Raw genomic sequence first — 17,842 nt, forward strand, 5'->3', positions numbered from 1 at the left:
ACCTTATTCATTCTGGGAGGTTGAAGTTAGTGTCACAAGGCCAGCTGCTAATAGACCAGGCCTTGCTGGCTTCTGAGCTTGATGGGTCAACTCATTAATCATGAATTTGTGTTGGGTCACTTTACCATGAGGTACTGTTCTGGTGCAGCTGTGGTAATCCTGAGTTCATACTGCTGTGATAGCATAGTTCCCTATTTGTGCTGTTCTGCTTTTTTGTTATTCATCCTCTGGTTTAGTAAGTCTTTCATAGTAATAGTTTTCAGTGGTAATTTTCTACCAATTAGTCTGTAACTCTCTCAAAATGTCAAAAAGGTTTGAGGGTTCAAGGCTTGAGAAACTAGAATGTTAAAAAGAATCGTGTTGTCCTGGGTGTTATTCATAATGGAAAACATTGCACTTGAACTAGAAATGCATCATGACTAGGGTGTACCTCAAATGCGTCATCCGGAAGGTCACCTAAAAATGTATGAACTCTTAAATGACTTCCTCAATGTTCCTGTTTTGTTTCTAAAACATGAATGGGCGATAGCACAAGAGAATGAACCCACTCCTGAGCTCTGTGAGGGCCTTTCTCATGTTCTGCTGTTACGTATTTCTCCTGAACAAGATGTAGTCAGGTTGTTCCTCTGCTCAAAAGATAATGAGCTCCATGAGGGACCCCTAGTGCCTTCAACACAAATTTATGAGCTCAGCTATAGAGAGGAATGTTTCTGAGTGTTTTGTATGCCACGAGAGTGGATCTGTATGTGAATCTTGCAGCTCAGCTGGTGTGGGGTTTGCGCTGCAGAAAGAAACCTGCCATTTGCAGAGATGAAGAAAATCAGCAAGAATGTCCAGTTGCACATGGAGGAAAAATCTTTAGTTTATCAAAAGGAGCGTGACCAGCAGGTCGAAGGAGGTGATCCTGCCCCTCTGCTCTGCTCTTGTGAGACCTCACCTGGAGCATTGTGTGCAGTTCTGGTGTCCTCAACATAAAAAGGACATGGAACTGCTGGAACAAGTCCAGAGGAGGCCACGAGGATGATCAGGGGACTGGAGCACCTCCCGTATGAAGACAGGCTGAGGAAGTTGGGGCTGTTCAGCCTGGAGAAGAGAAGGCTGCGTGGAGACCTCATAGCAGCCTTCCAGTACCTGAAGGGGGCCTATAGGGATGCTGGGGAGGGACTCTTCATTAGGGCCTGTAGTGACAGGACAAGGGGTAATGAGTTCAAACTTACACAGGGGAAGTTTAGGTTGGATATAAGGAGGAAATTCTTTCCTGTAAGGGTGCTGAGGCACTGGAATGGGTTGCCCAGGGAGGTTGTGAGTGCTCCATCCCTGGCGGTGTTCAAGGCCAGGTTGGATGAAGCCTTGGGTGGGATGGTTTAGTGTGAGGTGTCCCTGTCCATGGCAGGGGGGTTGGAACTGGATGATCTTGAGGTCCTTTCCAACCCGAACTATTCTATGATTCTATGATTCTATTTCATATAGTTTTCTGTTAAATGCAAAACCATCTTAAAAAACCCATTCTCCCAACATTTAGCAAATCCAGCCACCTTGCTTGAAGCTTCCAGCCTGTGTCCTGTCGAGCTGCTGCAGACTGAACACTGCTTTAGCAAAGGTGCTCTACTGGGAGACCTGACAGAGTCTTGATTTGTTACACCTTCTTGCATCACGCTCTGTTTGCTGCTTGTTCTGTTTTCAGCAGTCCTCATTTCCTGGTTTATAGGCTGAGTGGACACTTCCTGCTCATGCCACCATGTTACAGCCTTTGCTAATCGAGCCATTTCCTTCTGTGCTGTATTCTTAAATACGAAAGCAAATGCCATGGGATTGCATGATAAAATAAAATGGGGCCCTCTGGAGGTTTATAACTGCTAGCGTCAGTTGGGCTAGTGTGCTTATATTTTACATATCTCTATTAATAGAAATGAAAAAACAACCTTTGGAATGGGATTTTAGCTGTTAATGGGAGAAGATAATCAGTGCAAAAGTGACTTGGTGTTGTTGAAACTATATAGGGGTTTTGCTGTGTAAACAGCATTGATGAAATGTTGCTTTGTACTTCAGAATGTGAATTGCTGCTGCTTTGTGTCCCATGAGCATGGCCTTTCTGCTCAAAGATGGGTGTCTACAGTGTGCAAGATTTAATGTAGATCCTTAGGGCGTTACCTGATGTAGGACTTGCTCTGCATTTCATAAGCATCTCTATTGCTGAAGTACAAGGATGTTCGAAGGCTATTTGTCCAGTTTCAGTCTGGAAGTGTAGTTCCTTGTTCTGTTGCAGGTCCCTTACCTGCATTTCTGGTATCTGCCATGGCAGTAATAACGTTCTGGTGAAATACGGACAAATGAGATAAGTATTTTGGAAAATGAAGGGCATGTGTTTAGCCTTCAGGCAACCTTAGCTTTCAGTACAGATTAACTGGAACAGCAATAATTTTTTAGGTAGAAATATTCTGATAGTTTTCTAAACCCCTCCAAAATCATTACTGGAAGTGTATTGAGAGGTATTACAGCCTAATGACATGGTGAAAGTGTGAGCTCAAAGTGAAGCTCAGATGGGATAAAGCTAATTAATGTTCCTTTTTACAATGAGGGTGGTAAAACACTGGCTCAGGTTTCCCAAAGAGGTGCTGGATGCTCCGTTCCTGGGGACATTTCAAGGCCAGGCTGGATGTGGTTCTGAACAGCCTGACCTAGTTGAAGATGCCCCTGCTCATTGTGGGAGGGTTGGACCAGATGAGCTTTGAAGGTCCCATCCAACCCAGACTGTTCTATGATTCTGTGTCCTTACTTACATCATTGTTTCTCTTTTATATACCTGAACATTCTCATACCACCTGCATTGTGACTGTGCTGATGTTTCTTTCTGGCTTCATATTCAAAGAACTGTTCTTGTAGTGGTCATTCCTGGTGGAGAGCTGGTGAGTTATCTACAAGCAGCTGACTCTAAGAGCAAATCTGTGAACCAGGAGGTTATATTTTGCCAATTTTATTGGCAAGTTTTTGCTGCTTCTTTGCACACCTGGAAAAGAATCATCTTTCTCTAAATAATCAGCTTCCTTCTTCCCTCATTTTGTGTCAAAACTCTACAGCTGGGGAACAGGATGGTCACAGTCACTGTATACAGCATTTCTTCTCTCAGACTGCTTCCAGAAAGATCCTTAATGCAGCTGTAAATGCCCACATATGGTCTGGTACCTTCTTTGCTTTTTCAATCTACACTGGGGAGGTTTCCAACAAATCCACCACTAAATCCCACGTTACCTCTGTGAGCTCCACACTACAGTTTGCTTCATTTACTCCCAACACCTGGAGGTTCCTGTGTACAGTGATGGTCTGCAGAGTCTCTGACTCTGCACTGATTTGGGGTGTTTTAATTACTAGAGGCAAATGAAACAGCCTCAATGTTTTTAGCTTTAGCTGGACTCTTTCTTAGCATGATGGTTTACTTATAAAACCTCATGGAAACTTCTTTATATAGATTTTTCCTAAAGCAATTGTTTTGACAATCTCTTGTTCATTCCTTAGTTTCCATTACATGTATTAACAGTATTGGCTGCGTTTTAATAGGAATACAAAGAACTCAGAAAGCTGTATTTTTAACATTGACCATATTTAGTGCTGCAAGATGACACAACAGCCTTATGGCTCCCCACTCCCAGCTACGATCCCTTTTGAAATGTCTCTGAGGATAGGTAGAGTTATTTGGGAAATACTTGGCTTAATCTGGGTAATGGATTATTCTTTTCAATGCTATAAACCTACATTGCTTCAGGCTTCACAGCCAACAGTCTTGATTTGTTGCTCACTGCATGGATGCCTGTCTGAAGAAAAATAATGTTTGTGAAGCAGATGAAGAACTTAGCCATCTGGGATTAAAATTCCTGGGAGGATGAGGAGGAAAGGATGCTCGAAAGAGTTAATGCCAAGGATAAAGGGAAGAAGTTGCATATAGTAATAAATCCGAGAGAAAATGCTGTAGATTGAATATGATAATCTGGAGACAGTATTCAGCACCAGAAAACATTGAGATTGTGATAAGCTGTGAGGGGAGAGTTGGATGTTGTGTCCCAAGCATGTAATACTAGTTGCACTCAGAGGTGACAAGATGACGTAGAGTTCTTGGAGTCCATGTAATCAGCAATAAAATGTTTGATCAAAGTCTTAAAAAACCCCAAAGAAATGTCATAATAGATGTGTAAAAGAGTAGAGTGAATGCATCTGTCTACATGTTTAACTATACTATACTTACTTCGTTATTAAATATTGTACCTCTCAAACCATCACCAAATGCCTTTATTCTCAAACTGCTGTTATTACAAATCACCCCTATAAAGCCAAGCAAAAGAGTGGCCAATTTTTGTGACTACTGATGAAAAACTTCTTGGACAAACATTGTATTTCCTTTAACTGCACATAGATTTCTGCAGCCAATTCAGTTCCCCTTTATGAGGAATCTTGAGGGCTGAATGTGTTCTTCGCAGATAAAACACTTTTGCTGTGGTATGTCTTGTACTACCACCCTTCGGCTCCAATATTTATCAAGTATCTGAAGACAGGGACAGCAAAATCCTTTATTCAGGAGATTTAAAATACAGTGAGATTAATCTCTGTTCAACAGCCTTTTCTGTGGCTTCAGATTAATATTCATTTTTCAGCAGCAATAGTATGTCACATTTGTAAGGAACATATGTACTTTAGGGAATAGAATATATGATGTCTTGTGAAGAGCCATTTACAGCAGTGGCTGATCTTACAAACTTTGGGAAGCTTGTTAAAGCTGAAACTGAGTGACAACTTTCCTGGCTGCATTTCCCCCCGGGGAAGAATTGCTCCTATAATAGAGCAAAACCGTATTAATTCTAGATTAGTGGTTTATCTGGAATTGTGTTGCAGGGTATACCAAATACGAACAGTAACAGAGCAGATGTATTGCTCTTTCCTCAAAAAGCAAAGCAGATGTAGAGAAAAATCTGTGAGTAAGGGATTGTAGTATGTACTACAAGGTGTTTTACTTTATGCATCTCTTCAGGTACTTACTTGGTCTCTTACTCAGAAGGACCGTGGATCTGTTGATACCCTTTTTGATCTCCTTTACATGTATATGCTGGCAGCTGAGCTCTTTTAGGCTTGGGCTTATTTTATTTGAAGCACGTGTTTTGGTGGGATCATCAGCGTGGCAGGGATTGTGTTTTGCATTTTCCATATTTCTTACGTAACTTCAGATCTTTTTAATGGTTTCAGAAGTGTGGTATTTGCAAAAACCCCACTTCTGGATACGACCCAGCTTCTGAAACAGAAACCAGTTGCTGCTCCTCCAGTTAATTCAGCTTCAAAAGAAACTGAGAATAGAATTGATAATGTGAGAGGAGACAAAGCAGCCACCACGAAAGGTAAGTTCTGGACGGAACTAGGGACTAGCTTTGATTTTAATATTGATTTTTTTTACGAATTTCAAGGTTAAAACAGAAAAAAAGTGCTGTGGGACCTGTGCTTTGATCCTGGCTCTGCCATGAGCTTTCTGTGTTTCTTCAGCACCTAATAAAACGTTGATTTACAGTGTCCTTAGTGAGTCGTGTAGAGCAGGGATGATGACGATGGTCCTTTTCTACCATGTGGAGTGTTCCAGAAGTGAGGTGATAGATATTTGCAAGAGACTTGGAAATGCAATGTTGAAATTTGTAAAACAATTAAAGAGTGATGTTGGAACTAAACCAGTTATTGCAGCTGTGAAATTATCAAGCTGTTGGTTCAGATCACTTGCATTGCTTCTTCCACTGTGCTTTACAGTCCATTTTTATTTCCAGTGCTAGTTCATTGTGTTAAATGAAAAAACCACAGCCCCACTGAGTGCCTTTGCTCTCTCACCTGTAGCTTACAGTTGACAAAGACCCTCTGAAAGACGGGAGGAGGTGATACCACTGTAACAGTGCACGCTGGAGCATATGTTAACTCACCTGTGTTAAATAGCTAGTCTGGCTAGAAACCAGCACAGCGTCACAGGGTTGCAGTACACCATATTCCCAGTGTACATTATAAAGAGTGCAGTTGCTCATCAGTAAGTATCACTGGGCATAAGTGATTACATTCAGCTGCAGTGTTGTTCTGTCAAAGTAAGTGAAGGCACCGACAGTGTCACACAGATCTTTACATCACTACTGTTTTCTGTTGCTGTGCACAGTGGCAGAGCATGGTGCTCGTGCTTTTATGGACAGACCTTGTAAGAGTAGTAAAGAAAACACCAATTGGAAACAGGGCAGGCAGAGGAATAGGCAGGCACTTTGAGCCCTCCTGTGTGCGTGCACATGGCCGTAGGCAGCTCAGGTTGCAGCACAGGGAGTGTTTGAAGAGCTTAACTCCAAGCCACATCTGCTGTGTTCACCTTGTGGCTCTGCTGTGGGCTTTCCTTACTCTGGAGACCCGTGACTCAAGTCATCGGTTCAACACAACTGCTCCCAAACTTCCACACGCTATTTCTTTCAAAATTAAGGCAGTTGGATCTTTCATTTAAGAACTTTTGATGAATAATTACACACTTTGTAGGGAGTTCTCTGTGTGGGTTATCATTTCGCTATTATGCTCAGGGTGCACTGTTTTTTCCCCAGTGTAATTCTGGTACTGCTAAGATTTATTGTCACGTGAAAACATTAAACGTTAGTAATACATTGCAAGCAAATGTCTTTCCTTCCCCTTGAGTGGAAGGAAATTTGTCTTTAGAACATTCTACTGTTCCTTTATTACAGGAATAGTAACAAACCAGGGCCAGCAGCCCTGGAAACAATAGAATATGCATCACAAAGAGTACCAGATAAGTGTTGTAATGCTTATATGCAAGGAACGAATAGTCATGTGTCAGAGATAAATTCAGTTTGTGTAATTCCGTGAAGATGTAATGCTGGCTGTTGTAAATTTCACTTTCTTGTAAAGCAAGGATTCTGTATATAGTACAGTATATAGTGGACTCTGCAATGGGAATTTGAGCATATTGAAATACTAGCCTAGGCTGGTGGTAAAGTGTGTAATCAGCATCTTTTTCTGAGGACAGTACTGAATTATGCCACCCACTGAATAATTCATTTCTTTGATTAATTGCAACAGAATGTTTCCTCCTTCCTACTCAGTCCATCCCTGCCTTCCATCAACAGGTAGAAAAGCTTCTGTTGCTAAAAGAAACATTGATGCTACTGCAGCAAAGAGGTACTGCATTGCTTCCCTGCAGCTAGATGCCATGCCTCTCCTCTCAGGTATTACTCTGTTAGAGAGGGAGCAAAAGCTGGGTGTACTGCGTCTGCTCTGAAGCACGTGTGCTGGTGGGTCTGCCTGGTGCAGCCTTGAAAGATCCCTAGGAATTTTCATGTTCTAGATAAAAGCTGTCTGGCTAAGAAAGATTTGGGATTTGGTTTTGATCTGGGGGAGGCTGACCAGGGATCTGTGTGCTCTGAAGGGCGGGATGTCGATACTGATTCTGTATTGTATTTGTCAGCATCTAAGTTCTTGTGTCCTGTTGGATTTAGAACGTGTCGGCAGCGGGATATTGCTCAGAGTAGAGTGGGTTGTTTCTGGGGTTTTCTGACTGCAACTGGATTGAAATTCATTATTAATGTATGTTGTCCTATTTTGATGTGTAGGGAGTTAAACCTCCCCTTTGTTGTGTGTATGCGGACAGAAGTAGCGATACGCCATGCAGCACAGAACTCAGCTGCCGAGTGTGGCAAAGCTGCTTGCGGAGAAGTCAGGTTGGTTAAAGGTGCTTGCTTACCTTTAACGAAGAGTTTAATTTTGAGGAAAAGTCTCTGAAGTGCTTTAAGTTTTGTGCTTATGTGAACTGCATATTTGCAGCTTTAAAAAGAAACTTCTGTGTGCTTGCAGCCGTTAGCCCCGGTGGGGGTTCTGACACTGCTTTGGGGACTGTTTGCTTCCCGTTTTAAAAGAGAAATAATATTTGAAGCAGTTAATGCTTTGGTTTTATTTCAATACAAATTTAGTGGAGGTTCGTCATTAATCGCATCAAATAGGGGTGCCTTGGTGGGATTGTATTTAATCTTGTGTGTTTCAAAAGGAGAAGAATCAGTGATCGGTCGCCTGGCAGAAAACACTCCTGAAGTTTTAGATGCTTACGTGACTTTCACTGTGGAAACACCTCTTCTGTCTGAAAGACAAAAACATGAATTGAATCCACTGGTTATAAAGATTATTTCAGCTACCCGCCTCCCAAACAAACCTGTGCCAATAGAAGTGCTCCAGGTAACACCTACCCCTGCTTCTTTCTGAAAGGAGTCCCTTGTTACCATCAAGCAGCTTTGCTTAAAATACTTGCATGGTTTTAGAGATAACTTTCCTTATTAGTTCCACAATTGGAGAACATGGCTGATATGTTTCCTGTAAAACCTGTGGTCAGGTTGGTGCCTGTGCAGTCGTGGGCACTGGCAGCAGAACAGCGATCCTTGTGCTTTGCAAGGGCAGTAATTTACACACAGTCATCCCAGTTTCATTTCTGAGTGGGTCTTGAGTGGTGAGAGGGGAGCTAGTTCAGTCCCCGCGCTATATTGTTTGTACCAATTTGCTGGCAGGGCAGTATGTGTTGATTTCTGTCCCTGTGTTAAAACTATAACTTAAAAAATGGCAAACGCTTCGCATCTTAAAAAATGCCGTGTGCAAAGAAAGTTCCCTGTTGGTGAGGTTATAGTTTAAAGGTTTTAGTCTTGTATGCTGAGGGAGGAGTTAAAGAGTCTGTTCTCTTGCCAAATGGTTGCATTTTCAGAAATGCTATTTTAAAAAGGCTCTTCTCTGAGTATTATATATAGTGGATCTGAAAAGGAAATTAGGTTAATATTATGATGTCAGGAACTTTATAATGGCACATATAGTTCTGTGGTGGAGTTTTGCACTGCTTTTGACAGCATAGGCTGAGCATTTATGAAGAGAAACAGGAAAGATGTCAGAAATGAACACAGTGAGTACCAGAAGGCAAGCCACTCAGTTTCTAATGCAGTCTGCAGAGTGACCACAGAAGTTTTGGCTTGGTTTCCTTTGCCAAGTAGGGTACTGCATGAATAATGAACTGTTTCAGACTGGGAGTTGTCAGGATAGGTCTTGACATGTCTCCTCAGCTCAATGCAGGCTGCTGCAACACTGATGGATGCTTATACATGGAGAAACCACAACAAGTATTGTGGAATGAATCCCCCTGTTTGCTTCCTCAAATTCGTAAACCAGTAATGGAGATCATACAGTCCAATCCCTAAAGTATCTCTGGATAGTTGTTGGATTTCCTAACTTCTAAATAGGCATTTATTTTAGGCCTTGAATCCTACAGAGGAATGCATAGGAAGAAACAAAAAAGCTTGGGGAGCTGTTGCAGTCCCCAGGACGCTTGCTCCTTCAGTGGTCTAGAAACAAGGAGGGGTTTTCTGACATATTTGGAAAGTCAGCAAAGTTGAGGAGAGGCAAACAAAGAGGGCAGCATATTCCCCAAACCCAGGATCCAGGCATGTAGAATGGCCTTTTTGCTGCCTCGGAAGACCATACTTTGTGCCATGAAGTACGTCCCCCATATCTTATCTACTGGAAAATCTGGTTGATTGGTCTGTGAAGTTAAAAGTAAAAAGGGAAAAGGTGAATGTTACAGCTATCTGTTTCTCCCCATTTTTTGTTGTTTAGAGGTTGTGTGTCCCCACCTACTGCAAATACAAATTTCACAACTTCTCACCTCATCAAACTCACGAGCAAATCCATGGAACCCATGTCTACTTTAAGGATGTTAACGTACTTCTAACAGGGACAATGAAACCTGGGGAATTAGAGGCATACCTGAGAGGTCCACCTTTGGAGATCGAAGTTCATGACCGGGATAGAAACATGGAAACCATCACAAAAAGCCCAGCTTTGTTTGGGGACAATGAAGCTGATGAACATGTGGGGAAGGTGAGCTTCCTCGCTTACAAATCCACAGCTTATAAGTTGAAGAATGAAATGTGGCATCCACATGGGGTAGCTAAAGTCAGTCTGACTGATTTATTGTTGGGTAGAAAGTACTTGAATGTCAGTGCTCCCATCCGTAACTGTTCAGTTCCAAATACAGATGCTTCCAGTGAGGATAAAAATGGGAAAATAACAGAATCAGTGAGTAATTCTTTCTTACTGCCTATGGGAGATTACCTAGAATCAGACTCGGTTTTGAAAGTAAGAGTGGAAATAGCCGTGCCATTGGGAACACATGCAGAAATCGCTGATGCTCAAGTCACAAGTTATCCGTATGGTTGTATAATCTACATTTTTGACTATAACAACTCATCTTTATTACATGATTTGATAGAAGAGATTAAAGAAATCAATTCTAAAGCCCTCCAGCTGGGTGGCGGGCCTGTACACTTAATCGGAATGGCTCTTGCTGCATTAAAACTGAAAACCACACTTGAGAAGGTTTCTGAGTTGGATATTGTTACTGGTTTTCACTTACTGGATGGAGCAACTCATCTCTTTGTCTTGGAGGGATTAAAAGAGAAAGCCATCAAGAAACTATGGGATAGACACTTTGAAAGGTAAGAGAGCTTGAACTTTTTCATCCCTGAGGGTTTTCATCATTTACTTCCTTAGATCAAAGATTTCAATTTGATTCATACCTCCCCGTCCCTTTCTGTATGTGGATGAGTACACAGTTGCTGCTTTCCATGCAGTTATAGTAGATCTGAGTCCTGGTAGTTGGTTCACTTGAGGCATAACCTTCTCATCTTTACTACCTTACACCATAGATCATCCATGTAAAGCTACGATGAGAAGGATGGGAACATGTCCCTTTTTTTTGTTAAACTACTGCTTGGTTTGTGGAAGCAATTTTGTAATCTGCCAATTGTAATTAATAACAAAAAAGGCTTAATGGAATATAAACCAAACAAGTTGGCATCAGGAAGCTGGACCTCGAGCTGTTTCTTTCTTTGAGTTTAGGGGAAAATGTGACAAGTTCAAAGAGAATGTCTCCCTCGAATTTCATGCTTCAGAATAATTGGTGTTCTTCCAGCACTGTAGTGCCTTGTTAAAGCCATCCTGGGGGCGCTGGTTGGTTGTTGGTTTGCTTTGCAGGGGTTGGTTGGTTGGTTTGATGCAACTCACTTCGTTGCAGTTACTGAAATTATTTACTGCATGAAAAGTTGTCTCTTGTCAGTGCCCACCTGTAACCTAAACTGAAGCTTTGTTTTACTGCTGCAGTATGGTCTTTATAGTAGAAACATATATAATAATGCTTTTGAGGCTATAATAAGGCTGTTCAGGGGCATGACACTGATGAAACTGAGGTGAGCTTCCTTTCAAATATTTGCTGTTCAGCTTCAAAAGAAATGATGCAATGATTTTTTGATGGTTGTTTTTGCATAGTTCATATGAAGTGAAGGCCATAGAATAAGAGGTTGCATCTAAAGGACAAAAGCAAAGCAGTGTCATTAGAGAGAGTCACTGTACTGCAGAACTGAGGAAACTTGAAATACAATTGGTTGTGTCAACCCTGACGCTGGGGTACTTTATTGCAGGACTTACAAACCTGAAGATGGACAACTGGCAATACTCTATAACTCACAACTGGCTTTCCCTCAGCGCCTGTACACAGACCTGGAAGTTCTCTTTTATCATTTCCGCCTCTATGAGCCCCTCTTCACTATAGCAAAAAGCTCTCTGCTGTATGTCCGAGGTGTGGTTCCTCAGGCGTGTTTCCAAGCCTTGTCCAGGTATGACTTGTCCAGATTCATAGTCAAGAAATGAAATCTTATTAGCATGAATTTTTGGTACAAAAAATACTACTCTTGGGTATCTTTTCCATGATGAAAGCAGTCTGAGGCCTGAATTCAGGGAATTCAGGTTTCAGATCAGGGTGGTAAGGCAGAAGAGTGTGGTTTCTGCCTGCTGATGGAGTGGTGACTGGCCATCACAGATGAACAAATTGGGTCTGCCAGCCTTTGGGTGTCATTCTTGCTATACCTTCATTCTGCCAGGTCTGTTGTTATTCAGAGAAATACAAATACATTCGTCACTGGAGTATACAGGCTGTGAACTGTGGTCAAGAGCAGTGCCTAACCTGGAGAACTTCAGTTTTCATAGTTTTTGGTTTGCTGTAGTCCCTGAGCACTTTAATGTGTGCACAAGAGAAGCTGCTACTTTTTGAGATGCTTCCTTCTAGCATTAGCCAGGAGAGTAATTTTGACTGCAGAAAACCTGATGCACATGGTCTGTGTGCATAATGTCCAATTGGATTTTTAGCATACCAGTATAAACTCAATTTGTGTCATTAATGCTGATGCAACTTCGAAATGGATGTTATTTATCAGTTGCACACATTGCACCCAAGTAATGCTAAGAAAATAATGTTGTTGCGGTAATTCTACAAATGATTTCTTTTACAGTAGTTTGTGAAGTTACTTTCCTCAAATAAATCATAGCTGTGTGGTAAATGAATTGACAAAACGTCACTTTTGGCAAGCAATCGCAGCACTATGTTTGGCTGCCAGGTCAGTCACTTTATCTCATGGCCCCTGCTATGGCCTGAGCTAGGGAGGCAGAGGATTGAATTAAGTGTGTGCATGGAGAGTGTGTGCGGTGCTCAGTGGCTGTTGTGTGTTTAGAACTGCTTTTGTGTTGCCACCAGGCTTTGCAGGTCAGATGGAGTGAACGGAAAGAAATCTGATGCGAGGTAAGTGTTGTCGTGAATGGCATGTAGAATGAAAGCGAATGAGGCATAAAATAGAGGTAAGGCAGGATGGTGGGTGTTCAACATAAATATGCATCATGTGCTAGAACCAGTGTGTGTGAAGGGAGTTTGTTGTATTGCATTTTCAGCCAGAGGCTAGAGAAATTCAGGAACTAATCATTAACTTGCAGCTAAATCTAGTGCTAAATCCAGCGACATTCCTAGAATATTCCTAGCAGGTCTATTAAACTGCTAAACTTCTTTATTGCAGCTAAATGCCAGCAGACATGAACTGATCTGAACTTCTTACTAAACACGTGTTTCCAGAAGGTTGCATAGTTTTCCTACGGGAATATTAATCATAAAGATTTGATTGCTGTGAAGTTTTTGTAAACTAATAAAGTGTTGATGTCTATTTGTAGGCTCAGTTCCCTCTGTCGCAGTAAGAAGTTGAGGGATGTAATCCATGGGGATCTGCTGCCCTCAGCAGAGATGATCACAGCCTTGAGTCTTGAGTATGGAGTTCCCTTAACTGATGAGGATCTCTTCACTCAGACCCCTCCTTTACCCGCATTTTCCCCTGATGATTATACAGTACCAAGAAAGGTTAGCAGGGTGAAGCAGGCAGCATCTTCTTCAGTAGATAACTACAATGAAGCCTATATACAGCGGAAGAAAGAAATAGCAGACAAAATGTCTTTTGAGAAAAACTATATTAAGGTGAGTAGTTTGTGATATGTGAGGGGCAAAACTTCATCTCCTTAACATCTCCTTTGTCTTCTGAAACAACAACCCACTAGACTTAGAAGACTTTGGTAGGGTGTTTGTAGGTATTGTACCAGCATGATAACAAAGTGCAGGGTGATTTCATTTTTCGACATTTGAATTGCAATTGTAATTACTTCTCAAAGAGGAAGACAGTTGTAGCGCTCACAGGTAAACAGAGGAGACAGCGAGTGGTGAGGAAACCACCCTGTCATTTCTTTTTGCACTTGGTTCCTATTGTTCTTTGTCTCTTTCTTCCCTATAGCTCCCCTGTTGTGCTTTAGCATGTCACCCAGGCTTCAGCTGCTTGCAGGGGGCCAAGCCAGCTAAGCTTATGTGAAAACTGGGCTTTCCTCTCTTGCCGTGTAAAAGACATGCTTGCCTTTGGGCAACCAAGGAGGCATATTCCTAACTAAATAAAATCAGCAGCTGCAGACAGAGCTGAGCAGAGCTGTAAGGAAATGGTGAAGAATTTTAGAACCTCTTCTTGCTTGTTGCCAGTGTCCATCCAGCCCTTCTGTTCCCTCAGGGAAAATGTGTTGAAACTAAACCCTTTCCTGTTAACATAGACATCAAAGAAGGGGTATTCCATGTTTCCTGGGAGTCTGGATTGCTTTTCTGGGTATATTGGATAGTTGAGGACTCTAGCCATCCCATGTCTTTTGAAGAATAGTCCAGAATGTTTTTTCCTAGAAGCGTTTTAATGCAAAAAGATTTTGCCTGATATGTGGAAATCTGTGTTCCTGTGTAAGGGTACTGTCGTGGAGATACCGCAAGAAATCTAGCTCCCAAGGACTTCCTTTTCTTAGTTTTAGTCTGTTGATAAAGGAATATTTCATGACGCTAGAAAAGGAACCAATCTGAAGTAATTGTTCCTGGTTCTTGCTTTTATAACATCATAGGAGGATGAGTGCAGCAGAGCTCATTCTGCATAGAGGAAGTGTGGAATTATTTTGTTACCTGTGTAAAGCCGGCAGTCTTCCCAGTATGTGTGTTTTAACAAGTTTTTGTTTTATACATGCTTTTCGATCAAGAGGATAATGGAGGAACTGGGAAGGCCTCTATAGGAAAGAAAAGGTGAAGTTCTTTTTTAATAGCAGATAAGGTAACCCTTCAGGCTTTTTGATTAAAAGAAGAAGGAAGTGAATGTCACAGAGAGGTCACATCCAAAATGCAATTTTACTCTCTTGCTGTAATTACCTATTATGGCAGAACCTGAATGAAACCCATAATTACCATAAACACAGTAGAACGATGTTCTGAAATTGGTGAAGAAGTGTGAGGGTTTCGTTGTCCCGTGTCAGTAGGGAAACTCGGGGAGTTCTGGTGAATGGTGTTTCCCATGTCACTGTGTTTGCTGGGGTGTTGATGGAATTGTACAAGTGAAAGAACTAATCTTGTTTATGAAGACAACCAGAATCAGCTCTCCAGAGCAACTATTAGAATAGTAGTAGAATAGTAGAAGACATTCTCTGGTGAGTGCTTGCCTCCAGTCTACTGCTGTTAGCCTGGCAGAATATCATATCCAAGAGTGAAATTGGGCTATTTTTTTAATGTCTTTTTGTGAAGCAGTTTATTAACAAAAAGGGGGGTTTAATGTTTGCAGGATCATTTGCTCATTTATAAGTTTCAGTAACACCCTCAATTCCCGATGCAGACAGAACTCCCATGTAATCTCTGTTTGCAGGCTAACATTAATGCTGTATGCCAACTCAAAGGAAAGATGGAAAAGCCGAGGTTTGAAGCTCTCACGATCTCTCCTGTTGATGGGAAATCTGTCTTTAACTACAGCTGTCAGAGCCTGAATTCTGCAGAACTTGCAAAGAAGCATCTTCGGCAGGAAATGGCAAAGGTAAATTGAGGCACATGACTGGAAGGTGTTGGCTTGCTCTGTGTCGTGCTTAAGAAAGAAAGGCGAACAGTTTATAAACACATAGTTCTACACTAGCAACTCCCATGTTGGCACATCGGAAGGGAAGTTGGGATCCAGAAGGATCTCAGTCTGAGGTATTCTTTGGTGCTGTCTATAATTCTGCTCTTAATTGTCATTCATTATAGCCACGTTTCCTCACCTCCGTGACTTGGGCTGTCATTGTGAGTGCAGACTTTGATAACCGAGGTGGTCACTTCCAGTTCTGCCCCACATGTAAGTGGCAGAATTGGAGTAATTCCAGCATTGGTGTATGCAGTATTAAGTGGTTTGAAGAACACATTTGAAGAATCACGTTTTTCTGCTTGCATCTGAATAGCTGGCTCAAGCCTTCATAACAAATGCCATTTTCCTATCAGCTGGTGGAAATAACTGTAGTTCTGTGAAAACTGCTCATGATGTACCATGCACACGATATGAATTCCAGCTCTCTTTTTGCACACATAATGTTAAGGATATTTCTTTCTGTAATTGTTTTACAGAGATCCCATTAGAACACTTGTCATTAAATCCATCATTTGATCATATTAGAATGAAATTAAGCCCTTTAAATATTTAATGATATATATTTTGTATAATTTTGATCTGTGATTACTTGCAGTCTCAAGGAAAGAAATAATGCTGGTTCTGTACCTTATGGGCTCCTTTCACAGTGAAGGGGAATTTACATTAACAAAAACACCCATCATTTATTTTGTAGGAACCAAAAACCAGATTTACGTATTGTCAAGACTATCTGTCAGCCACATTTGAGCCAGTGGATGTGGTTGCTGCCTGTAAGGAATTCCTTGCAAAATCCAAGAGTACGTGGCAGTCACCGGATGGGTTTGTATTCCCTGGATATAAGAGCAGCATCGAAAGCAACCTGCACCCCAGGATGCCACATGAGGCACGTCGGGAGGAGTTAAGAGAGGTAACAGAAAACTTAAGTGCACACTCCGAAGTGAACTCAAGCATTTTAGGAGACTTGAAGAGGCAGATTGCTCTAACATGGAAGTCTCTTTTGAGGGCCGTAGTGTAGGCAGCAGTTCTTAAGGGTGACACAAATTTGTGTACATCGTCATCTAGCTTACCCAGGTGATAATTTGTTTGGATACACAAATTCTACCCTGAACACACACAGAAAACCCATTTGCCAATATTAACTGGATATTAATAAGTATCAGTGGACTATAGAGTGCTTTGGTTTACATTTACAGGTGGAGTCTAGTGTCAGAAAAATCATGCTACTGCATTCTGGCAGGGTCCCCGGCTGTTCTTCATGTGTTGCCAATCTTGTAGCCTTCCTTCATGTTTTCAAATTCCCTCACTGCTGCTTTTAATTCCATCATTTATTTCTTGTTTGTAGTTACAGTTTTATGGGGTGTTTGTCCCCAACCACTTTCTCTATCAGTTTCTTCCTGCCCTGTGTCCTCTCTCCCTTCGCTTATTCTTTACTATTTAGTTTTCTTCCATTCTACTGCATCATTGACTGGACTTGGTTACAGTTCCCTGTTTTGAGCAGTCTGTCTTGAGCGTTGTGCATGCTCAATCACATGTGCTCTGTTGTCAGGAAGAAAATGTGTGTGCTATTAAAATTGGCAAGATGACAAACCAAAGGGAATAGAACCAGTTGGGTTGTTGGGTTTTTTTTTTTGTGCAGGATAAGTAAATTCTACCAAATTAACTGAACACAGTCACAGCACAGAGTGGGACAAGCTGCATCTTGCAGGAAGGTGCACGTGTTCATTTGAGTTTCAGCCTGTATTTGCCTTACTTTTTTCTTTTTTCATACAAATCAGAGCAGTTTCTCAGAAGGGTTGGAGTAAAGCTGAAGTGAAATGGTTGGTGAAAGCAAAGTGCTGTTTTCTGATCCATGTACCTTATCATGTATCTTCTCGTGTAGAGAGAACGTATCTTCTCATGAGTATTTTCTCATGAAGGATGAGAGCAGGTTCACAGACCAAGAAGTCAGCCCCTACAGTGTAAGCACTGGTGCGTTTTGCTGAAGAAATGAGAAGGATCCAAACTGACCAGCTGAAAAGGGAGCAGCAGGCTTACAGTGATGACTGGCACCAGAGCTCCCAAACTGAAATAAAGGGGGGACTGTGATGTTTAGTGTGGGAGTAGCAGTTGATGAGTATGTTGTATTGACCATTGGCACCTACTGATGGGATGAGAGAGGGGAGGAGAGCTGACACCTTACCCTGAGCAACACTAAGTAACCTGGCAGTACCAATAGCCGTGTGAGGTCTCTACTAGCCATGGAGCTGAGAGAAAGGGGAAGGAGGCTCCTTCTGCAACTCAAGGGCATGACCAATGTTATATTGAATAATGGAGATAGATTGATCCTGAGCTTACCATTCCTGTTACCTGAAAGGTGGAACAAAGGCTCTTTTGGGCTTTTGGAAGCAGTCAGGATTAATTCTGTATTCACCTGTGTTTTATGGAGCCTACAGGACATCCTACAGGTGTGTTAGAATCCCATCCTGAAGCAGTCAGGTTTTGAT

General features: G+C 41.8%; 1 protein-coding gene across 1 annotated transcript in view; it reads left to right on the forward strand.

The window, feature by feature from the left end:
• The window catches only part of CFAP92 (cilia and flagella associated protein 92 (putative)), a 40,926-nt gene that overhangs the window by 16,232 nt on the left and 6,852 nt on the right, over window positions 1-17,842 (forward strand). The window contains exons 7-14 of the mRNA XM_065687881.1: window positions 5,230-5,378; window positions 7,131-7,229; window positions 8,045-8,229; window positions 9,646-10,526; window positions 11,508-11,702; window positions 13,081-13,378; window positions 15,111-15,275; window positions 16,054-16,266. Of these exons, the coding sequence (XP_065543953.1) occupies window positions 5,230-5,378; window positions 7,131-7,229; window positions 8,045-8,229; window positions 9,646-10,526; window positions 11,508-11,702; window positions 13,081-13,378; window positions 15,111-15,275; window positions 16,054-16,266 (2,185 nt within the window). The remainder of the gene's footprint in view (window positions 1-5,229; window positions 5,379-7,130; window positions 7,230-8,044; window positions 8,230-9,645; window positions 10,527-11,507; window positions 11,703-13,080; window positions 13,379-15,110; window positions 15,276-16,053; window positions 16,267-17,842) is intronic.

Source organism: Lathamus discolor, chromosome 7, assembly GCF_037157495.1.
Source record: "Lathamus discolor isolate bLatDis1 chromosome 7, bLatDis1.hap1, whole genome shotgun sequence".
Lineage (NCBI taxonomy): Eukaryota > Metazoa > Chordata > Aves > Psittaciformes > Psittacidae > Lathamus > Lathamus discolor.